The 25,281-nt window shown below is 42.5% G+C and overlaps 1 protein-coding gene across 1 annotated transcript in view; it reads left to right on the top strand.

Annotated features, from left to right (window-relative positions):
- Window positions 1-3,282: 3,282 nt before the first annotated feature.
- abcg2b (ATP-binding cassette, sub-family G (WHITE), member 2b) overlaps window positions 3,283-25,281 on the top strand; it is a gene marked incomplete at both ends in the record, with an annotated part of 30,464 nt that continues 8,465 nt past the window's right edge. Inside the window, 11 exons of the mRNA XM_084072023.1 lie at window positions 3,283-3,437; window positions 5,668-5,727; window positions 7,501-7,618; window positions 8,613-8,768; window positions 14,149-14,306; window positions 15,515-15,666; window positions 19,386-19,478; window positions 21,035-21,186; window positions 22,764-22,915; window positions 24,660-24,749; window positions 25,132-25,256. Coding sequence (XP_083928149.1) covers window positions 3,283-3,437; window positions 5,668-5,727; window positions 7,501-7,618; window positions 8,613-8,768; window positions 14,149-14,306; window positions 15,515-15,666; window positions 19,386-19,478; window positions 21,035-21,186; window positions 22,764-22,915; window positions 24,660-24,749; window positions 25,132-25,256 — 1,411 coding nt within the window. The remainder of the gene's footprint in view (window positions 3,438-5,667; window positions 5,728-7,500; window positions 7,619-8,612; window positions 8,769-14,148; window positions 14,307-15,514; window positions 15,667-19,385; window positions 19,479-21,034; window positions 21,187-22,763; window positions 22,916-24,659; window positions 24,750-25,131; window positions 25,257-25,281) is intronic.

Below are 25,281 nucleotides of genomic sequence, written 5' to 3'. Positions count from 1 at the left end.
GCCTAATACTTATTCCTGTATTCTTACATAAATACTTTAATCAATGAAGTAATTAAGTAGATACGTATTTGTTTGAATAATTTTTATTTATTTATCTGTAATATTTGACATAAATAAACTGGCTTGAAAAGTAATTTGTTTACTTCTACATAAGGCACACATGATCAAACTAACTGATGCCAAAATAATCAATAAGATATTAATTAAATGCAGGCTTACAGCTTTTCACTCCCATTTATTCAGAGCTCAGACAGGTTCTTCCAAAGTGTAGCAATCCAAATCACAAATTACTTTAATTCCAACACAGAAGATGTTTTGTCTTGAAAGTCCCTCCTCCTGACTATATTTAAGCTTTGTAGTAAAAGGCAGGGTAAGTGATATTTTTTGGTTAAAACAAAAGTTTTTTGTTAAAAGGTTAAAGCACTATATTCTGATGTACTGTTGTATATATGAATGACTATTCGGATAATAGGCTTCCCTCTCCCCAAGACAATTGTAGATTTCTGTACTATATCTAACTACTAAGATCTTCTCTTTCTGGCAACAAATCAAATAATACGTATCAATTTGGGGGTACAGTGAGAAACACTGACTTAATGTTACAGTTACAGTTACGAAAGGGATCTTTGATATCAAATATCAAAGAAAGAGGTCCTGCACAATGACTGTCTGGAACTTGCAAAAAACTCTTTATGAAGGGAGTTTTTTTTCGAAGTTCCAGACAGTGTGCAGTCCCTCTTTCTTTGATATTTGATATTATCAAAGATCCCTTTCTGAACATTTGAACCTTCCTGTTTGTACTACGCACCTGTCCCTAACCTTAGAGGTGTGCATCGACCTTCTTTTAAAAAACAGTTATGAAACAGGTAGGCCAATTCACATTGTGAATCAATGGCAGATAAATGACCTGCTCCTCTCTTGCCAACAATGTCTAATGCCCATGTCGATTGCTTAGTCCATCTTATGTGCATATGAGCACAATAAACAAAATCTACAAAGTAACTAGTAACTAAAGTTTTCAAATAATTGTAGTGGAGTAAAAGCACAACATTTGTCTCTGAGATGTAGTGGAGTAGAAGTAAAAGTATAGACAATTGGAAATACTCCAGTAAGGTAAAAGTACCTCAAAACTGTACTTAAGTACAGTACTTGAGTAAATGTACTTAGTTACTTTACACCACTGGCTATGGGCTATAGTTCCAAACATTGGAACTTCCTCATTGAGAACGAGCATTTCCGCATTCCATTCTTACAATGGGACTCGTCATTCTCATATCAGATCACACTGGTCTAGATGTGATGACATTTAGAATACGCATTTTTTAAAGTGAAACTACCTCTTTTGTCTGGAGACAAACAGCTGCACTTCTTCTTCTTAGAAACCGTGCTTATTCCAGGAAAACAGAGTTTCATCTCTGTATAATGATCCTCTCACTTTTATTTTCAGTCCTTTAATGCCACAGCCTCAGCACAAGACATGTGTACGAGCAGTTGGAGTGGAACCATAGACTGTAAAAAAGAAAAGTGGAACACAGTGGAGTCATCTCAATTGTCATCCCGGTCACAAGTTGAAGTTGTATCTCTGACCCTATGGTTGACCTGAGTCCCTCAGGGCTCTATTCTAGTGTATTTTCTGTTTTCTGTTATTGTAGGGAAAGCTTTCGCTGAAAATAGCTGATCGACAAACTCGACCCGTTGTGCTAATATTGTAAGCTATATTGTTAAAGAGGAATTGCCGTGATTTTGGTACCTTTTCTGTTTTTCATTTCATTCATGTGGTTAAAATGTGCGAGGCTGTCAGGCTGACTTGTCTTTGCTTTCCCATTGTAAGCTGTAAGCTTCTCTGACAAACAGGCAAATAGGAACAGACTGGACTCCTGATGTACCAGAACCCTGTCGTCCAAAACTGGCAAAATAGCAAAAGTAGCAGATCTACAAGCTCAACGCACTACTTTTGATGCTTTTTGTGTGACGCTGTGGTATAATTAAGTAGGGCATTAATTTACGAAAAAACACAAAAAAGTTAAAACATAAGAGAGATAAGAGTTTTCTACCCGACAACAACGATGCACATGTACCTCTTTTCACATGAACCCTGGTGTTCGAGTCTTTACATATTACATTTCTGATATACCAGTATTTATCCATTGATTGATTGATTGATTGATTGATTGAATACTTTATTAACCCATTGAGGCCTGAGGCGATTCTTAAAAATGTTTTCTAAATCCTAACCGATGTTTGAAAAAAATATAAAAAATATTTTTTCACGATTTTTCAAAAATAGCAGATCTACAAGCTCGTAGCACGGCACTCGGTGCCGCACTATGAGCTTGTAGATCTACTATTTTTGAATAGCCAAAGAAATCTAAAGTGACACAGATGCGTTCCAGGTCTTAATGTTAACAGTTTGCAAAAAGTACAGAGGTACAGTTATACAATAATGCTAAAAGGATAACACAAAAAGCCCTGAGGTCTTCTTTCCATTGTGGTCCTGTTTATTCAATGAATCAAGACATATACAGACTTACAACACCATACAAGAAAGAAACCATGGCACCTGTCATAAGGCTAAACTGGTGTGCAAATAAAGTTTGTGAACTTTTAACGTTTTCAGGTGAATAGGTGAACAAAGGCACCCTCCAGTGGATCGAAAATATTACATGTTCAGCGTCCATATTCTGGGGTCGAACATTAAGCGAAAATACCAGATCTTTCAAAGCGATGCATTGTGAGCTTGTAGATCAGCTATTTTCAGTTGCAGAGATTCGGTGTAAAGCGATTTGATCTGGAGGACCCGGGTCAACTAAGTAGGCCTGGATATGGTTGGTTAAAAGACATTCGATTCAAATTCAAAGAGGCTACTTCCAAGTTATTTGCATTTGTTTTAGACCGACAACACAACACATGTTGTCCAATACAATACAATACATTCTGTCTGGACAATTTGGGTCCAGAGTTATTGAGGCGTATTTAAACCAGCATTGATGACTTCCATCCCAGCCAAAAAAAGTACAGTATTTTATGGCCCCATGACTGGGTCACAGCCCAGTTTATGGGCCCATAATATATAAGTGTTTATAATGGGATTGGCTTAGAATGAAGTGAAGGGTCATCATGGCGAGGAGTCAGTCCAAAGGTGTCTCTCTCTCTCTCTCTCTCTCTCTCTCTCTCTCTCTCTCTCTCTCTCTCTCTCTCTCTCTCTCTCTCTCTCTCTCTCTCTCTGTGTGAACAGTTGTCATTGTGTGTCTTTCTGGTGTGTAACACAGCGTGTAAGGAAGGATGGCTAAGGAGCAGCAGGGCGAACAACATGATCCTGAAGACTGTTTCCAGGACCACGGCCCCAGAGTCACGTTCAGTAACCTGCATTACTGTGTCCGGGAGAGCAAGGGTCTCTGCCGGAGAGGACCACAGAAATTCATCCTCAAAGATGTCAGGTACAGTAGGACACATACCGTGCCTCTATGAGTTGGTGTACTGTGCGCGTGTGATGCATGTACTGTACTGTAAGGCTCGTAAGCTATAGCGACGTTATCAACTACCTGTGACATCATGCATATACAGTAACAGTAGGTTACATACTGTAGTGAGCAAATGGCACGTGTTGCACATTCTCTCCTGGCATTTCTCAATGAATAGATAGTTTTAACAGCGCTTCAAAACATCCCCCTTTAATTGTGGATTTCTCATTTTGGAGTGAAGCTCGTCTACTCCCGCGTAGCTTTTCTTCAAATTGTTAAGCATACGTACACCTTTTTAAAGGGTCATTTACGATTTAAGTCAAACTTCATCAAAATCATACATAGTATAATGGATGACTGAATGGTGTTCAGCTGTTCAGCCAGTCCAAATCGTTGTACCATCTGATGAACTATGATTCAAATCATAGTTACAAAGCAACCAAAGCTATGCCGCCCCCATATCTTCTAAGCCTGATCCAACCCTACAACCCCTCCCGCTCTCTCAGATCAGCTAACACAGGGAAGCTGTCAGAACCTTCGCTAAAACATCCGGGACAAACGCTCCACACGTCCCAGACTCTTCTCCCTTCTGGCTCCCAAACTATGGAATGAACTCCCCATTGCAATTAGAACTGCAGACTCACTCCCAATCTTCCGCCGTAATCTGAAGACTCACATCTTCAGACTCCATCTCAGCCCTTACCACTTGCCCTATAGCCTTGACAACCTTGCAGGCTTATGCAAAGGCTGAAATGTAACTTACATAGCATGTTATGTAGACAGATGCCAGGTCATTGCTGACCTGGCATGCTATAGTGTGTATAGTGTCAATGTACAGGCTGATGATAGCTTCTTGGTTTACTCTTATAATTTATTAGATTACTATTTCTATGCATTTGATGTATTATCTTGTGTTGTCCTTGCTTACTGTAAATCGCTCTGGATTAAGAGGGGGGGAAATAGCAGATCTACAAGCTCATAGCGTGGCACTCGGTGCCGTGCTATGAGCTTGTATATCTGCTATTTTTTAATAGCCAAAGAAATCTATAATGACAGAGATGCGTTCCCGGTCTTAATGGGTTAAAGTATTGGTCCGGGGACCCCTAGGGGTACTTGAGGGGGTTCCAGGGGGTCCCCAGCTAAATGATGGACAGGACCCAAATGGACCCTTATGGTTCTGTAACTCTGAGAGTGTACAAATGGAACCAAATGGACCCTAACAGGTCCATTTGGTTCCATTTGTACACTCTCAGTGTTAAATTAACATTGATTTTACAATATGAATTGGGGTCCCAGAGGTATAAATGCCATTAAATGGGGGTCCGTAGCCTAATGCATGTTAAACTGGGGGTCCTTGAAATTAAAATGGTTGAGAATCACTGCTAGAGAGCCATAAAAACCTTATCTTATTGGGGTCCCTGGTCATCTTTTGAAATGGGGGTCCGTGGGGTAATAAGTGTCAATTTGGGGGTCCTTGACATGAAAAAGTTTGAGAACCACTGGGTTAAAGTACTGGAGCACTTGCCTTGCCCATAAGGCCTTAGGACAAACAGACTTGGTATATGGTTGCTAGGATTATTGTATTTGATTCTTGTGTGGCGTACCTATCTATCTCAGCCCGTAGCACTTGCCCTTGCCTTGACAACCTTGCAGGCTTATGCAAAGGCTACAATCTAACTTACATAGCATGTTATGTAGACAGATGCCAGGTCATTGTTAACCTGGAATCCAATAGTGTGTATAGTTTCAATGTACAGATTATGGATTATTTGTGTTATTCTACGGTTAGACTGATGATAGGTTCTTGGTTTACTTATGTATTAGTTTATTATTAGATTACTATTTCTATGCATTTGATGTATTACCTTGTGTTGTGTTGTCCTTGCTTACTTTAAATCGCTCTGGATTAAGAGCGTCTGCTAAATGCCTAAATTGTAAATTGTAAATGATGAGTTATGACAGTTGACACGGGTATATTGTCTGAGAAACACAGTGAAGTATAATTCAAGTTTAATAAGTCATGGGGATGTATTTGTAAACACCTGCCATGAAAACCCATGGAAGAATTTCTGTAGATCTGAAATTATGAAGGCAAAAGTGGCTATTATTAAAAAAGAAGTCCAGTATGAACATGCTTTTTATATGTTATAGTTCCTGATTGGTCAAGCTACCTTGTGTTGTGTCATTCTATGATTGTTTATTGCAGTGGCATTATGGGACCTGGCATGAACGCCATCATGGGACCAACAGGAAGTGGGAAAACATCGTAAGAAACACGCACGCACACACACTCACACTCACACACACACACACACACACACACACACACACACACACACACACACACACACACACACACACACACACACACACACACGTAAAAAAAAGCCAACCATGGACTGTTTCAGCTGATCACCAGTTTTAAGGAAAGTTGAGACGTTAAAAAAGTGAGTTACAAATCACTATCGCGAATTATGGTAACGTGTTAATTACCATGAGTCAAAAGGAACAATTCAGTGACATTAACAAACCACTGTTTCTTTATTAAATGGAATAGATCTTCACTGCTAGGCTCCACAAAGACCCACTTAGCCTCAGGCTAGGAAATAGAAATAGGCCAATAAATTGCTGCAATGGATCCTCATTGTTTTTTAACTTTGAACCTTATTTTAGATCAAATAGCTCTGGTGTGCTGGAGCATTTCATGGACTGATGTAAAATGCAGTTGTTCTAGAAGCGGTGTCTGTCCCGGGACCACCAGTGGTCCTTGAGGCAGGGGTTCCAGGGGGGATCCCCGCCTAAAATTTGTTCAACCACTTTAACACTATATCGTGACTATATAACTGTATAACTTTTCAGGACTCAAATTCAAAAGCATCAGAAGTAGCAGATCTACAAGCTCGCGACGCGTTTCGAGCGACGCTGTAGTATGATCACGTAGGGCGTTAATTTACCTCATATTTTGATGCAAGAAATGAAGCCCAACACCTTATGATGTCCCGTTTCAGTCTAAAGTGGAACACAAACACAAGACACTTTTCACTGTGGGAAAACATTTTCCGTTAATAATAATAATAATAAATAATGGTCACCAAAGGTATCCACCACCAATTAATTAGCAAATAATGACATAAAATATGGACTACAGCCATTTCGCGCCTGAGAATCCTGAGGAATCTGTGATTTTAAAGATTCTACTCGGTCCCAAATACTTTTCATTGTATTTTAAATGCAGCAATAAAGCTACTGAGTCTTACAGTTGTACATAATAATAATATAATTCTATGGTAAATCTTCCCTGATGAGGGTCTAAAATAACAGTGGATATAGAAGCACTGATTTGTGCAGTAGAAGTGCGACTCCCTTTCGATGTACGGAAAAATATGAGTTTATCAAAACACTCAAGCTCCTTGACATAATCATAACCTTTATTTCAACTCGTAGTACAGTTGAGGGGCAGGCCCTCATTTTCAATGTAGCCGAGATACAGAACACAATTTTTGTATCCCCTTTTTTTTAATATATCCCACAATTTTGTAACCCTTTTTTCACCCGGTGCCAATTTTCTAAGTGATCCTGAGCGCTACACTCCCCCCACCACTGCCACCAGCCTATGGAGCCCAGGGCCCAGAGCTCATGCCTCCTTCAATGCATGAAAGCCAACTGACCTTCTTATCACCTGACAGGGGGGAGTTTCCCCGGTAGGACGTAGCGCCTGGAAGGAACACGTTATTCCAACCAGTTCCCTTCCCCTCCATCAGGCGCCCCGGCTGTCATGGGGGAGGCGGTATAGAGACCAGGATTACTACATGTTTTTGTGAGGGTATTAACTACCCTAGGAGACACGGGAGAACATGCAAACTCCACACAGAGTAGGCCCTTTCACCAACCCGTATGGGCGCTGGGAATATACATTTATATACATCAATATTAAATACATGAATCAAAAGACAGAAAAAACAAAACAAGTTTGAGAACCACTGTTGTAATTGCACGGTTCATAAATGAACCATAGCTTTGTTGTTCCTTCCCCCCCCAGGCTGCTGGATGTGATCGCAGGCAGGAAGGATCCGGCTGGGCTACGCCAGGGAAGTGTCCTGGTGGACGGAAAGGTCGTCACCTCCGACCTCAGGCTCACCTCTGCTTATGTGGTTCAGGTACGCACACACGCACACACACACGCACACGCACGCACGCACGCACGCACGCACGCACGCACGCACGCACGCACGCACGCACGCACGCACGCACGCACGCACACACACACACACACACACACACACACACTCACACTCACACTCACATACCACACGCACACGCATGCACACACAGAAGAGCGAGCATGCGTACACACAGTTTAGACATAAGGTGCAAAAGGTAGTGCAACAGCAGCTCCACATAAGTACAGTATCGTTGTTGTTGGGCAGAAACCGCCTATCCCCATATTTTGGGCTCGTTGTGAGCTTGTAGATCTGCTACTTTTGCATATGAATCCTGAAAAGTAACACTTTTGGACATATGAGGTTTCCACCCGACAGCGACGATTTGAACTCTCTCAAAGTCACAAAGGGATTTAATGAACACTGAGGACATTACTGTGGCACACACACACACACACACACACACACACACACACACACACACACACACACACACCTACATTATTCTCCAATCCCAGGGGTCATTAATAAGTCCGTACACGGACAAATGTGTCCGTGGCAAAGATTTGGTCTTGTCCGTGGCAAATTTTTGATTTTCTTTTTTACACACCATCATTATAATGTTCTTATTCTGATCATAAGACCCAATTACTGAATGTCAAGTCTCCAGGGTTTCTTCAGAATGTGTATGACACTGATTTACTAAAGTCCAACTGCTAGTTGTTCTCAAATGTTTTATTTTCAAGGACCCTCTTAACTCTGAGAGCGTACAAATGGAACCAAATGGACCCGTAAGGGTCCATTTGGTTCCATTTGTACGCTCTCAGAGTTACAGACCTGTTATGGTCATTCAGGGCTTGCTCTTTATGTGTTTCTGGTAATGTTATCGTCCGCTCATTTTGTAAGTGTGTGGCAAAAATGTAATTTTGACAAAAATGTCCACCATAAGCCAGCATGGCGATGACCCCTGTCCACCCCTCTGTCTCTCCAGGACGATGTGATGATGGGCACCATGAGCGTGAGAGAGAACCTTCTGTTCAGCGCCAACCTGCGTCTGGACCCCAAGCAGCACTCCGCCTCGGACAAACACAAACGAGTGGACGACATCATCAAAGACCTGGGGCTGACAGACTGTCAAAACACTAAGGTATATATATATACACACACACACACACACACACACACAGCATACGCAAGTCACATGCACACAAACAGCCATATTCATGAATAGTTTACATACATTATGCATAATGGAATGCGCTGACACCATCCATTAGAGGATGTGTAACACTGGTTTCTTTCAAAATTGGCCTGAAAAAACATCAGATAACCACAAGGGGAGGTAAATGTAAATTTCCCATCTACCCAGGGGGCAAAGGGGGGTATGCTGCATTTGCTCTGCTATAAAAGGTTGGCCACCAGAAATAATATCTATGACCCCGTAGGATCACAACCTATATGGACAACCCGGTCAATTTTTTGCTGGAAATCCAATATGGCCGCCTCAATATTGGCCCCTATCAGTACCCAGGGGCAAAGGGGGGTATGCTGCATTTGCCCTGCCATAAAAGGTTGGCCACCAGAAATAATATCTATGACCCAGTAGGATCACAACCTATATGGACAACCCGGTCAACTTGCTGCTGGAAATCCAATATGGCCACCTCAATATTGGCCCCTATCAAAAAATAGCTTTGGCAATAACTTTTGAACCAGATGGGCTAGAAATAAAAACTTGGTGTCTATTTCATGGTTTCAGAGCATGAGAAACTCAATGGAATACTTATCTTTATGATTGGGTGTGTCTGGCCCTTTAATTTGCATATTTCCAAGATGGATGCCACGCGAAAATGAGTTTTACTATGACTTTTACAGTGACAGCTTACTGTTATGGCAAAAAGTCTGCTTTTTAAGCAATATGAACACATTTGGTCAGTTTGAGCTTTCATTTCTATTTTGTCAATATGGCTGCAGTCATAAATAATGTATGGTATTACATTTTCCCCCAGATTTATTGATTTATAGATCTATAGTTGTGGGGATGATTGCAGAGAAAAATCGGAGAAAAAGCCCACAATGTATCTTATGTATCATTTTAATAAACTAAATACAATATAAACATACACATGCACACTCCAAGACTTGCCAAAAACTTCAACTTTAGGGCTATACAAATTAACATAGTGGTATACATTCAAGTAACATAACAAAATATAGACTACTTAGTGACAAATAGAGTAAAGGCGGAGTTGAGGTTGCCTACAAAAGGTTCATTTTGACCTCTATGGTGCTGTCTTGCCTGCTTCTAAAGCCAATGATACTATGGTACAATGCTATTCACTGTCACTGTTGTCATGTGTTGCACTGATCCTGCTGCATCGTGTCTCCAGTACCTGGCAACGGCATCCTAAGTAGCATGGAATTGCCTTCTTTGCACAGGAACAGAGGCATGATATTGCCTTGTTCATTGACAAAGGCAAGGCTGGCTCGGTAGATGCAAGAGGGACTGCATTGCTAGCACTGAGAGACCATCCATACTCTGTGAAAGAAGGAATATCCGGCTTGGCGATATGTGCACATTTATCTATTATGGTTGCTAGAGCAGCTCTTCTCAGGTGCAGGTCAAAGGCATTCTCTGTCGGGGGCAGCAGCTTTAAGAGGGTTGATCTATTATTGAGGAACTTGTACACTCTAAGCTTACTCAGGTCAAAATCCTCCGGGTGGTCCGCTTTGGATGTATATACAGCAATTGTGAGGTCTCGTGCCTGATTGATGACGTCATATGAGAGGGAATCAGAAGAGTTTTCACCAAACTCCTCAAGTGCAGGGAGATCCAGACGCATGCTGGCCTTGAACCATGCCTTCTTCCCAGTGAAAAAGGGATAGCTGGTGGTATCTCTGCCACTTAAACTATGGATAAAGGGCAGGGCACGACACTGTGCAAGCCCCAGTGCTGATACCATTTGATGGATAGGAAGGTATGAATTGTGTTCTCACCCACAGCTCTGGAAGGCATCTGACATGGGTTGCTGCATAGTAAAGGCACATGATGATGATGTCTGTGTCATTGGCATGGATGACAACTCTGTCAACTTTGTCATTCTGGACACTGTACAGGGTGTGGAGTATTATTCTTGTATCAGCTTCCTGTTGTGTGGATTCTAGTGCAGGGACATCTTCAATAGACCCCTCCTTGATCACCACACTCCTTGTCTCTTCTTTAAACCACCCACCCAGGTAAAGATGTGTTGGACCAAGGGCCGACTTAAGTTTCTCATTTTCACACCATTCGTCACAGAGGAAACTCAATAGGTTTGCCTTGTTAGCTGACACAGCAAAAAACTCCTGAGGATCTGGAGCTGTGTAACGCATACTGACTTCATATTCTTTGGTAGGTTTTGGTCGAGCATATCTGTGTTCTTGCTCAGCTGTCTTAAGACTAGGTCCACTGTACCGGTCACAACAGAAGTGAATGATCTCTGTGCCAGCAGGCACATCATTCAACAGGAGACGTTGGTATCGTTCAGCGATTGTTCCAAATGCTTCACCTTTCAGGAACGACCAATGGCGTATGGCATACATGGCATCAATAACTACTGCTGTTTTTCTGTCTTCTGTAGGCAGGTCAGGGATGCATGCAACTTTGGTCTCCTCTTTCAGGACCTTCACAAGGCTTGCCTTGGTACCTGTTCTCATCCTGCCATCTTCCTGGAAGAGGGAAGGGGGGAAGCCACTGCACTCGTGGTTGCCTATAAAGTCAACAAGGTTGAGTTCTCCACCACTGGCTATGATTTGGGTCATGCGCAGGAGGGCAGTAATTTCATTGCTCTTGCCAGGTGCTGAGGTTTTCCCCTTAGACTTTTTAGATTTTGTGTTTTGAGTGTGGGAAGTGTTAAGCTTCATTATGCTTGTCTTCTTCTGTTCACTGGACAATGACTCACACAGTGCCTTCAGACCCAGTTCTTTCACACTCATCAAGTGGTCCTTGACTGTGGAATCAGCACACTGTCCTGTAGATATGTTGATCATGGATGATGTGCTCACTGTAAATGGGTTAGTCTCCACTGCTGCCATGACCTTGACTACCATCGCTGCATCCCGGATTACACGACTCTGACCAGACTCATGGTGTGGTTGGAGGAGTGGAGGTGGAGCATAGACTTGAGCTCTGCAGAGACAGCTGCAGTGAGTGGTTTTGTGTAGACCCATTTTGTCCTGGCAGCAGGGCTGAGTGTAATGCCATCCAGACTGCTTGCTTCCTTGGCATCGGCATTATAGGTCTGCTCCAGTAGCATGTCAAGAGAAACACTGTTGTGGCTGCCATCTGCTCGTCTGCCAACAAATACACCTGCCATCAGTGCTTCATGTACCTCTGAAGCTGTTTCTGGTAGTTTCTTCATCTCAGCCAAATACAGAGGTAAAGATTGCTGCCCGTACTTGTAGTGGCCTGCTGCAGTGAGGTAGGGTAGCATTCTTGCTGATTCACAGAGATGTCCTGTCCAGTCACCTTCCCGATCGTACTAGATAAACCTTTGGAGAATATCTGACATCTCCAGGAAGGTTTCCCAGAGGACTGCAGTTGGTTGCCCATTCAATGATTCCTGAAAAAGCAGCAGCTGCTCTCTTAGGACTGCCATCTCTGGACTGCCATCTCTGTTGCCATAACAGTCAGCTGTCACTGTAAAAGTCATAGTAAAACTCATTTTCGCGTGGCGTCCATCTTGGAAATATGCAAATTAAAGGTCCAGACACACCCAATCATAAAGATAAGTATTCCATTGAGTTTCTCATGCTCTGAAACCATGAAATAGATACCAAGTTTTTATTTCTAGCCCATCTGGTTCAAAAGTTATTGCCAAAGCTATTTTCTGATAGGGGCCAATATTGAGGCGGCCATATTGGATTTCCAGCAGCAAGTTGACCGGGTTGTCCATATAGGTTGTGATCCTACTGGGTCATAGATATTATTTCTGGTGGCCAACCTTTTATAGCAGAGCAAATGCAGCTTTCCAAAAAAAAGGGGGTTTTGCCCCCTGGGTAATCTCTTTTGTACATATGTAATGTAATTGTATTTTGCACCTTTATCATGGGATGGGTAAAGAAAAAGACCCCATTACCCATTTAGATACCGTGGTTTGACTTATAAGATAAGATATACTTTACTGCACAGTTCCACAGAAGACAAAGTCATAAATCATCATCATCATCATCTTCATCATCATCATCTCAACAGCACAGCTTTTAACGCACCGTCAGACAATGGTGTCATATTGTTTGTGTCAGGGCTAAGTTCCTGGAAAACAACAGCTTCTTTCCAAGAACTGTGACAGCATTGATTTGATGGACTCATTAGTGACTTCATTCCCCCCCCCCCCCCCCCCCCCCCACACACACACACACACACACACACACACACACACACACACACACACACACACACACACACACACACACACACACACACACACACACACACATACACACACAAACTGTTCTCTTTGTTTATAATGCCAAGTGCAATATGGGCTATTGGGCAAGTGCCAAGTGCACTAAAGAAGATGTCGTTGTATATTCCATATACAGTGACAATAAACATCTTATCTATCTTATCTTAGTGTTGAGAATCTTAAAACTATACAATTCTGGGTGGAGAATGTTAGTCGGGTCAGACACTGTTTTGTGTGCCTGTCTGATAGACATGGTGAATTTAAATCTCTGCTACAGAACTCTTTGCAGGGAGAGTGTTGTTGTTTTCTGTTGACTGGGACCCATAGAATATAGGCTGTATTGAACAGAAATCCAGTCCAATTGTATTAGTTTACTGCAGGTAAGGTCACCTATAAAGCTCGATCTCCATGCCCTAGCCCCACGGTACCTGTCAGAAGCTCCTCGAGGATTACTCGAGGACCTGAGGTCTTCTGGCTTGGCGCTCCTCACCATCCCTCACAGCAATAAGCGGACCCTCGACGATAGAGCTTTCGGTGTGGCAGCCCCTGCCATCTGGAACTCTCTCCCCGTGGAGATTCGCCAGATGCCAACATTGGACTTAGTCCGCACTGAAGAGACACTTGTTTACTCAGGCTTTTGGCAAATAGTTTGTTTATTTTTTGCATCGTAAAGTGTCCTTGAAAGGCGCTACAGTATGTAAATTCAAGTTATTATTATTATTGTTATCAGGTAAGAAAGAACTGAGAAAGCCCCCCTCAGGGTGCGGTCGCACCCTGAACTTTTTAATTTTTGCGGAAATCCTCAAATGGCAACAAACTCAAGCTCCGTTCCCATTGAAAAGCATTGGCAGAATCCTCCCTCAAAGGCAGAATCAAAGTTGGGTGTGACTGCACCCTCAGTGTGCTAATATCCAAACAATAAACAGGTGCGTTCCTTTTGTGATGACTATCATAGCAGTACTCAACCACTCCAGGGTTACTAACATTCTCACAGGCTTCTTGAAAGACTTTTCTTCTTGAAAGAATTAAATTGTGTGTGTGCGTGCGCGTGTGCGTGTGCGTGTGTGCGTCTGTGTGCAGATAGGAACAGAGTTTCTTCGTGGCGTGTCGGGCGGAGAGAGGAAGAGGTGCAGTATTGGGATGGAGCTCATCACCGCTCCGTCTCTGCTGTTCCTTGACGAACCCACCACTGGACTGGACTCCAACACGGCCAACTGCATCATCAGCCTCCTGCGCAGGTAATAAACACCATGCCACGTGCATTTTAGATTGATTAAACAGCACCTGATACAGTAAGACATTAAAAAAGGCTGAAAGGATAACACAAAAAAAAGTCCTCGGGACTTGTTTCCATTGTGGTCCTATGTATTCAATTCATCAACGTAGAATTATACATTAACACAATAATACATGTCATCAACCATTTCAAACTCGTGATAGTGATAATGAACAAAACTCTCTGGTCTCCTGATAGATGCTTTTTCGTGGCCGATTTTGAAAGAAACCAGTGTTACACGTCCTTTAATGGATGGTGTCAGGGCAACTGTTACTTTTCAGGATTCAAATAAAAAAATATCAAAAGTAGCAGATCTACAAGCTCGAAACGCGTCGCTTCGCGCCGCGTTTCGAGCTTGCAGATCTGCTACTTTTGATGCTTTTGGTGTGACGCTGTAGTATGATCAAGTAGGGTGTAAATTTACAAAAAAAAAAACACTAAAAGTAAGACTATAGAGATAGGACGTTTCTGCACCAACAACAACAACATATACGTACAAGATTTGTGCCTGACAGCAACCATATGTCTCTCACAGTTGCTGCAGCTAAAAGCTCCTAGTTTTAGCTTGTGAACGAGATGACGTGCCCTCTCCCTGGACCCTCCAATGCTTTTAATTGAGTGTCCTGTGTGTGTGTGTGTGTGTGTGTGTGTGTGTGTGTGTGTGTGTGTGTGTGTGTGTGTGTGTGTGTGTGTGTGTGTGTGTGTGTGTGTGTGTGTGTGTGTGTGTGTTTGTATTACTAAATCTACATTGTGAGGAGCGTTCTCCTGGTCCTCACAAGACAAATGGTTGTTTTATAGTTAAAAAACATGTTTTAGAGGTTTTGTTTACAATCAGAAAAACATTCAGGTCAGGATTAGACATTTAGGTGTCTTAGAGGTTAGGTTTAGGGATTGGAATAAGAGTTAAACATGATTTTATACTTAGTTGCGCGCCAGTGTCATGCACCGAAAAACAGCCGATCTATAAGCTCACAACGCGTCGCAGCGCGACGCGTTGTGGGCTTGTAGATCTGCTGTTTTTCGGCTTTAGGCTTACGGTTAAAACTGCCAAAATATATGTATTTTTAAATGACATTCATAAAATCTCTTTCCTAAAGAGTTGATGTCCTCACAAGTATAGTAATACAAACGTGTGTGTGTGTGTGTGTGTGTGTGTGTGTGTTTCAATAGGCTGTCTAGGCGGGGTAAGACAGTCATCCTCTCCATCCACCAGCCACGCTACTCCATCTTCAAACAGTTCGACCACCTGACGCTGATGCACAAAGGAGAGACGGTGTACGCAGGGGCCTCGGACAAGGCCCTGGAATATTTCACAAAGCTCGGTACGTACGGTACATGAAACATGCATGTGTGCTTGCATGTATGAATGAACATTACATGCAAGAATGTTTGGCATCATTTTGCATTCGTTCCATCTTATTTATCTGTCACAGCAGTTTAATACAGCATAGAATAGATAGTTTAAATTAAGACCTGGAACTGTGTCATTTTTAGATTTGAGCTAAAAAGCAATATTTTACACTTTTGGCTATTCAAAAATAGCAGATATACAAGCTCATAGCGCGGCACCGAGTGCCGCGCTATGAGCTTGTAGATCTGCTATTTTTGAAAAATCGTGAAAATGTGTGCAAATCTTTGAATATATATATTTTTAAAGCGAACATTTTTAACTCAAATCTTTGCTTCTGGGGGTCTCTGGAACAACATATTTTGATGGGGGTCCGTGGCCAAATACATATCATTTTGGGGGTCCTTGACATGAAAAAGTTTGAGCACCACTGATATAGAAACATACGTTTTTCAGAATACTGTTGAGATTTAGGAGACGTGTAGAATCGGCTTCAGGTCTCAATGGGTTATGGGGAAAACAAAGCTGAGGTGAGAAGTGGACTGAACTCGTCAGTGTGGTGTCATCTAATCCAGTGGTTCTAAAAGTGCGGTCGGTCCCCTCAAAGACCCAGGGGGTCCTTTGGGTAGGTTTGCAGGGTGTCCCCAGCAAAATGAGTTGATATAGCATCCAAACCACTTTAAACCTATACACGAGCGTGTGAGCTTGTAGATGTTCTATTTTCAAAAAAGAAAATCTTGAAAACAAACATTTTTTAACAATGAACACAAATCTTGTGTGGGGGGTCCCTGGCACAAAATATTTTCAGATGAGGGTCCACGGCCAAATACACATTAATTTTGGTGGTCCTTGACAGAAGTTAACTGCTGCTGACCACGCAACAACCCAGAGTCTCATTCATTATGGGAATCAACCAGACAAATCACTCCACCAACTATAAGAACAGACATACACCACCAACCCCCTGGCTTGAGCTTCCTTGTGTTGAGACAAATTAAGCCTCACAGGCTCCACTCCTGGTGGTGTCCTTCCAGTGGCGTGCACAGACATTTTGAGGGGCAGGTGCTCAAGTAAATTATACTTTTTTTTGTTTACTTGGTCTGCTCTTTTTTCCCTCTACACCTATACCTCTTTGCCAAAAATAGCCGATCTACAAGCCCACAACGCCTCGCAGCGCGAGGCGTTGTGGGCTTGTAGATCGGCTATTTTTGGCTAAAGTTCTCCTCAGAAAAGGGATGCTAGGTTTCGAGTGGTTATGGTAAAAAGAAAAATCATATCACATAAAGATTTGGCGGACCCCCTGTAGTAACTCTGAGGACCCCCTAGGGGTCCCGGACCCCCTGTTGAAGACCCCTGCTGTAAACTGGAAAAAAAAAACTTCTGGTCAAGAGGGCAAAGGGCAGGTGCTCTAGCACCACCTAGAGTCTATCTGTGCACGTCCCTGGTAGGACGCTCTGCTGACCACATTTTGCCAGCGGTGTGTCCTAGTTGAAACAACGGTATCTGACAGCATCCTGTTAAAACCACCGGAGTTTGTTCATGATTAATGCAAGCGTTCTTGACAAAATGCTTTAGCTATTATACGTCTTTATGCTGGCGCGAGAATTTCACTTTATAACAGCGGCACAAAAACCCACCGGTCGGTGGCCGCGCCTCTTAATCATGGCCCCACTTTTTTACCAGATAATAAAACAAACGCGCAAAATAGAACAAGAGTCCTGTTCCATTATTCCTGTTCCATTATTCATTACGATTCAGACCTTGCTTTGAAACACTCTGTTTTTCAGAGTGAGTGTTCTGTCTGGAGCCTAAAGCAGGACACTCAGTTAAAAGCATTGGGGGGTCCGGGGCCAGGACACTCAGTTAAAAGCATTGGGGGGTCCGGGGCCAGGACACTCTGTTAAAAGCATTAGGGGGTTCAGGGCCAGGGAGGGAGAGGGGACACCACCTTGTTCACAAGCTAAAACTAGGAGCTTTTAACTTTAGCAACTGTAAGATACAAAAGATACAAAACTGTTACTTTTCATGAGTTTTCAAATTCAAAATCATCAAATGCAGCAAATCTACAAGCTCGGCCCGGACGGCTAGTGTAGCGGTTTATTAATTAGTCCATCGCTCTCTCCCCATTTCCTGTTAGTCAACTGTATTCTATTGAATAAAGGCAGAAAAATCCAAAAATATCTACAAGCTCAAAACGAGCTTGTAGGTCTGCTACTTTTGATACTTTTGCGTGACGCTGTAGTATGATCAAGTAGGGTGTTAAATTACGGGGAAAAAAACACTTAAAGTTTAAATATGGAGATAAGAGGTTTCTGCCAGACAGCAACAATATGTTTGCTGTTAGGCAGAACCTTGTACTGTGTCTCCGTATTTTAACTTTTTAATGTTTTTTCGCCCTTCTTCGTCGTATATGAGTGAGTGTCACGCAAAAGTATAGCTAAGACAGCCAGTCTACGTGACACGGCCGGCGCCTTGTGAGCTTGTAGATCTGCTATTTTGTTTTAAAAACCTTTTGGAATTGAACATGTTAATACAATATAACTTATTCAATTGGGGTGGGCAATTATATTGTCTGCCTGCTCTTCTATCGAGACATTTAGATCGTGTCAAAGGTCACGTCTCACCTAGACACAGGATCTGACACGAATTTTGACCTGATGGTCAAAATTCAATTTATCTCCTGAGCAAGCAGGCCGGCTCTATTAGCTCAATGGTAAAAAATGTCAGCACTTGCTCAGGTGCAAATCCGGGGTAGAAGAGGAAAGTTACATAATGCAGCTTTTTCAGCAATACTGTTTTATAAATATTGAATCAATGAAAAGTATTGACAAGGTTTCCACCTGACAGAGACGATGCTATTGGAGCTGGAATTACCACAGCTGCTGGCATCAGACATTCCCTCCAATGGTTCCTCATTAAAGGATTTAAAAGTCCTCTCATAACAGTTACAGGGCAATCAACCCGCTCATGGTCCTTCTTCAACCATACAACAGATTACAGGTCTGTAGTGGACCCTGATGAAGGCCTCTGGCCGAAACGATGTGGTCACCTGCTTTTCTTTCCTCGCTATGGATTCATTAATAAAGGATTTTCTTCTTGAACTGAACAGAGCTGCTTTGGACCCTCTTCAAGTTCACCGCTTTATTTTTCCACTGTGATGTCTACAAAGGAAAGGAAATTAAACCCTCTCCAAAGAGCACCTGTTTTCAGTTTGGCATAATTACAAACCCACGCTTCTTCATCTGTTATCTTATTACAGATCTATTATTTTACCCCCTAGTTCTTATGCTGATCTCCTATCTACGTATCTCCTATTTTTTCTTTCCCTAGACCTTTTTTAGGTGTGTTGTTTGTTTTAAATGTAAAGTGCAATATAAATAAAATGCATTATTACTGTTAGATTACAGGGCCTCCAAAAAGTCCTGGATTACTATTTTTAATTGCTACCTCTCCATGATGGTATACTGGTTAATTGGCAATCCTTTGATATGGTACTCAAATACCAAGTGAATAATTGGGCTCTTGTCTGTGTGTGTGCGCGTGCACGTGCATGTCTGTGTGTTCGCGTGCATGTGCATGTCTGTCTGTCTGTGTGTGTGTGTGTGTGTGTGTGTGTGTGTGTGTGTGTGTGTGTGTGTATGTGTGTGCGCGCGTGCATGTGTGCGTGTGCGTGTGTGTCTGTGTTTGTTACAGGATATCAAATTGAGCCATTTGACAACCCTGCTGATTTTTTCTTGGACATCACAAATGGAGAGGCCAAGTCCACACGAGAATCACTTTGTGCAGGTACACACACACACACACACACACACACACACACACACACACACACACACACACACACAGACACACACGGACACATACACACACACACACACACACACACACACACACACACACACACACACACACACATGCGGTCACGGTCACACACACGGTCACACGCACACAATGTCCCCGTGGTAAATTGCATAAGATTACAGGACCTCTCACAGTTAAATGACAGTCATAAAACACATTAGTACGTGCTTTCTGCGAGAAGCAATCCTATACAGCGGCAATATTTCAAGTCAACACTGAAACTGTCATGGAATTTAGCATGTGATGATATCATTATGTACACAGTTTGTTCACACTATAGCTCATAACTATTTAAAAGAGAGGAGGTCGCACAGCTTGTAGCCACGATAAAATAACCTTTTCTCATTTAGAGAGACACCAACATTTGGACACAAGTCTTCTTCAAACTAGTTCATAAGAAACACATAACCTCAGATTCCCACCCAGCCACCAATTCATTCTCTCTCTGACTGTACTACTGTGTTCCCAGATACTAGATATATATATGCTATGAAAATGCAATACTGCTGAATGTTTATTTTAGGCTATGTCATCTGACTACAATTGCAATTTCAAAAGTTTACAACTAAGCATTTATCAGATGCTCTTATCCAGTATGACTTTCAAGGTGCATGTCAGAGTGACTGTGCAGTAAGTCAGTGGTTCAGGGTCAGTGTCAAGTCACACCCAAAATGATATGTATTTGGCTGCAGACCCCCATCTCAAAAATATTTTGTGCCAGGTATTTTTTGCCAGGGAGCTTGTATATCTGCTATTTTTTGATAGCCAAAGTATAAAATATGGTTAAAGTGCCAGCCTTTGGCTAATTTCTAGTTGGGTGTACAGTAAAAGAGCAGCAGCACAGCCTCTAGGGTCTGATACCAGGCCTTTTAGATACTTTTAAATTGATTGAATTGATAATAACAGATGATGAAGGATAGATAGATAGATAGATAGATAGATAGATAGATAGATAGATAGATAGATAGATAGATAGATAAGAGTACATAAGATAATAAATACATAAGAGTAGACACTCAAGGATTTTGGAGCAACCTAGATCAGTGGTTCCCAAACTGGGGCTCGGGACCCCCAGGGGGGCCCCCAAATTATTGTGGGGGTCCCCAGATGATTAGCTTAATGTGCAGCATTGTTTTCTCACTCAACAGCAAACAAACTAACATGCAGTATAAGTGTATACAGGTTATCTGCACATTTTTCAAATTTAACGAGGCAAAAAACATGTAAATTGCCGGACTACAAGCTCACAAAGCCTCGCAATGTGAGGCGTTGTGAGCTTGTAGCTCAGCTATTTTCACAATATTTATCTGTGGAACCGAGTCAAAATAAATGCAATGCCACAACTCCTACAATTCCAAGTGCTTGTCAGGGTGGGGGGTCACCAGTTCAATTATGATTATTTTGGGGGGTCACAGCCTGAAAAGTTTGGGAACCCTTGAACTACATCATATCAAACTATTTCCTCTTGTCTTTCTACCCAGTGGAGGAGAAGAACCCGTTGGCGGTGGCGTACCGCCAGTCCGCCATGCACCAGACCGTGTGCCAGGAGCTGGATCACGTGACGAAGTCTGTAGGGGACGGCCTCAAAGATAACGGAGAAAAGGCCGACTACATCACTTCCTTCTGGTATCAGGTCAGCTCATAGATACAGACTACATCACCTCCTTCTGGTATCAGGTCAGCTCATAGATACAGACTACATCACTTCCTTCTGGTATCAGGTCAGCTCATAGATACAGACTACATCACTTCCTTCTGGTATCAGGTCAGCTCATTCCTTTGTCTTGAGGCACAGCATGGGGGTCCTTACATTCAAAGAAAGGACCCCCCCCATATCGTCAGTGTCGACCTTATAGCAAATGGAACCTGTGTTCCAGTGGATCCACAAGCTGCTGTTGATACTTATTGCTGTTGAGGCCAACATCTAATCTAAGATTAGTGGGACTCATTCGAATGACCACCAGTGAGTCCTGGGACTCACTTTATTGAAAACTTAACAACATCACTTCATTATATTAGATGTATTAGATATTATATTGATATTATAGCTATTTTATTTTATTAGGTATGTGATGTTGTTACCTGACAATTAGATGACTTTTGGTGAAAAAGATATATCGGTATTGATTGATATCGGTATCGGAAATTAGGAGTTGGACAATATGGGTATATAGGATATCGTGTCTGTAAAAAAGTCAATATCAAACATCCCTACTTTTCATCGGTTCAATATTTATAACACCCACTGACGGTTCTTCCACTGTCAGTTTCATAGATCGGCTATTTAGCTACTCTTGGCTTACTCCGAATAAGATGAGTGAGACATTCACTTACAAAAAAACTAGGTTTCTGCCTGACAGCAACGATATCCTGCATTCATGAACGCAAACTGTCCCAGACTGAAAGAAAGGCGTGATGTTATTGAAGTGAGCCCCTCCTGGTGTGCTACTGTCACCTCTTATAGCACTCTGACAGCGTGTGTGTGTGTGTGTGTGTGTGTGTGTGTGTGTGTGTGTGTGTGTGTGTGTGTGTGTGTGTGTGTGTGTGTGTGTGTGTGTGTGTGTGTGTGTGTGTGTGTGTGTGTGTGTGTGTGTGCGTGCGGTGTGTGTGTGTGTGTGTGTGTGTGTGTGTGTGTGTGTGTGTGCGCGTGCGGTGTGTGTGTGTGTGTGTGTGTGTGTGCGCGCGCACTGAACGCTGAAGTGCATGATCACACTTGGGCAAGTGCAATATCTTATCTAGTGCAATGGATCTCAAACTTTTTAATTTCAAGGTCTCCCCTTAACCCTGACAGTGTACAAATGGTTCCACTTGTACACTGTCAGAGCTACAGACTTGTAAGGATCAATTTAGACCCCCCCCCCCTAAAGGAACCCAGAGAGTCCCCATCGCCCCCACTTCTTGTGGTCTAACTTCTTATTTTAAGATTCATTATTGTATGTATTATGGATGTTTTTAGACAGACTATGATGACTATGTTGACTATGACAGACCTACAGTTTATGGCATAATGATGCTGTATCTCTATTTCTTTGTTGATGCTGCTGCTTGGTTTTAAGTGGATACACTAAATGAAATGTCATTGTATGAAATGTTTCATACGGTGACAGATAAACATCTTATCTGTGTCGACAGCTGTAATCCGAGGTCATCCTTGCCATAAAAGGTTTTTCCATCTGTCTTTCTCTGTGCGTGTGTTTGTGTGTGTGTCAGATGCGTGTAGTGTGTGGCCGTACGGTGCTGAACTTTCTGAGGAACCCCCAGACCTCGTACGCCCAGATGGGTCTCAACATCTTCTTTGCTCTGCTGGTGGGACTCATTTATTTCCAGATGCCTTTAACACTCCCAGAGGCCATACAGAACAGGTAGAGTCCCACTGAAACCCCTTCTTCATTATTTTTGAGTGGTGCCAACCACTCCTATATCTGACTTTGTCCGTGTGTCCGTATGTATGTATGTCCAATAAACAAACATTGATGACAACATCAATACGGGGGTCAATACGAGGCTCATCAAAGGCACCACTCTCTTCACACAGGGGGTGATTTTTTTTTATTATTATTCTTTTTTTATCCCACGATTTTTGTAACCCATTTTTTCACCCAGTGCCAATTGCCTGTGCTGTAATCCTGGGCGCTACTCTCCCTCTGACAGCCTGGGGAGAGCCCAGAACTGAGCTCTCCCCAGAACTGAGCTCTCAGCTAGGGGGAAGGACCCCCTAGCTGAAAGAGAGATGAAGCAGGGACCCCCACTACATACTGTGTAAAATAGTTTTTTCATAGATTTCATAGACCAACACCAAACCTCTTTGCCGCAAATAGCCGATCTACAAGCTATTATTGGCTTAAGTTCTCTTCAGAATAGGGATAATAGGGTTAATGTAAAAACAAATATCCAATCACACAAAGATTCAGTGGCCCCCCTGTAGTAACTCTGAGGACCCCCTAGGGGTCCCGGACCATCTGTTGAAGACCCCTGAGTTATACAATTGGGGAGGTTGTATTTTGTCTCCCTGCTCTTCAATTGAGACAGTTAGATCCTGTATCTAGGTGAGACATGATGACCTTTGACACAATCCTGTTTCTGGTTTAACACAAATTTCTATGAATTCATAGATTTATTCATAATTTCAGCTGACCTATTACCTCAAAGGTCAACATTGCAGCACTTGCGCAGGAGACCCGCGGGTTCAAATCCGGGGCAGAAGAGGAAAGTTATACATAGTGCAGCTTTAAATCTACAAAAAAACGTTTCAGAAATAGTCAAAATGGCTTTGCATTGATGAAACCATGGATGAAGACATAATAGTTCTCTTTCCATGCTTCTTTGAATGTTCAGTATTCACTGTCAACTTCCCTCTGTAGACTGACTTTCAGATGAAAAACGTGTCTCATGTTTAAAAAAAAAAAACCCAAAACTTTGTTTCACATGCCTTAAACAATAACCTCTAGTTTCCCTAGCTCCGTTCTCAGACGAGACCTTGGGAACGATGAAAGAGCTCTTGTTTGAAAGGGAGTATGATGATGACAGTCTGTCTCCAGATAGATTGCTCTGGGTCCTTTTTTTCTTTTTACATTTTGATGAACTAAATATCCTCTAAAAGTGACACACTCAAGGACGTGGCTCGGCGTGTCTCTGCTCTCTGAAATATGGAAGATGCAAAACAATAATCTGGGGAGTGAACTTCTGACAAGACACAAGTGTGTGACATGAATGTGAAAAAAATATCCTTTAACGGCATAGTTCACCCAAAGAATTACTTATTTTCTATCAATTACAGAGATTTGTTTTTGTCGCATTCCTGAACCAATAATTTGATGACCGGTGGAGTCTACGGTAGGAGTCTCCTGCCGGAGACTCCGCTGGTCATCAAATTATTGGCCGTATAAAAATCTCCATGAATTCAAGGCTCCATGGGGTGAGTTATCGATAGAGAAAAAGTCATTTTGGGGGTGAACTATCCCTTTAACAACACGTGCGAGAGCAAAAGTGTGAGAAGAAGAATGTTTATCAATGGAGATAATCACACTCATATAATGCTATCTATGTGTGTCTCTCACACTCTCTCTCTCTCTCTCTCTCTCTCTCTCTCTCTCTGTCTCTCTGTAGGAGTGGTGCATTCTTCTTCCTTATCATCAACATGGTGTTTGGGAACCTCTCGGCTGTTGAACTCTTTATCAACGAGAGAGCCATTTTCATGTGAGTCATGAGAAAATGTGTGTCAGTGTGTGTGTGTGTGGGGGGGGGGGTGCGCGCGTGCGTGCGCGCACGCAAGGCTAGCATGCATACAGTACGTACAGGCATGTGCAATTAATTGCGCGTGTGTTGGGTGTAAATGAATGATTGTACTGTATATGTCATTGGTTACGTGTATGTGTGATATTAGCGATTCACCAAATCATTTTTTGAGACCAAAAGAATCATCATTTAGTACATGGCTCTGTACATAAGCTATGAGCGACAGTTTATTATACAGTTATTTGCGTGTGTGTGTGTGTGTGTGTGTGTGTGTGTGTGTGTGTGTGTGTGTGTGTGTGTGTGTGTGTGTGCGTGTGCGTGTGCATGCGTGCGTGTGTTCCAGCCACGAGAACTCCAGTGGGTATTACCGAACCTCTGTCTACTTCCTGTCTAAGATCTTTGCTGATCTGTTCCCAAACCGCATCGTTCCCATCTTCGTCTTTTCAGCCATCGCCTACTATATGATGGGTAATGTACACATACACATACACAT

This window comes from Gymnoscopelus microlampas (genome assembly GCF_963454915.1).
Source record: "Gymnoscopelus microlampas genome assembly, chromosome: 2".
Taxonomy (NCBI): domain Eukaryota; kingdom Metazoa; phylum Chordata; class Actinopteri; order Myctophiformes; family Myctophidae; genus Gymnoscopelus; species Gymnoscopelus microlampas.
The sequence above is the reverse complement of the archived record's forward strand: the minus strand, read 5'-3'. Positions and strand labels throughout refer to the sequence as shown.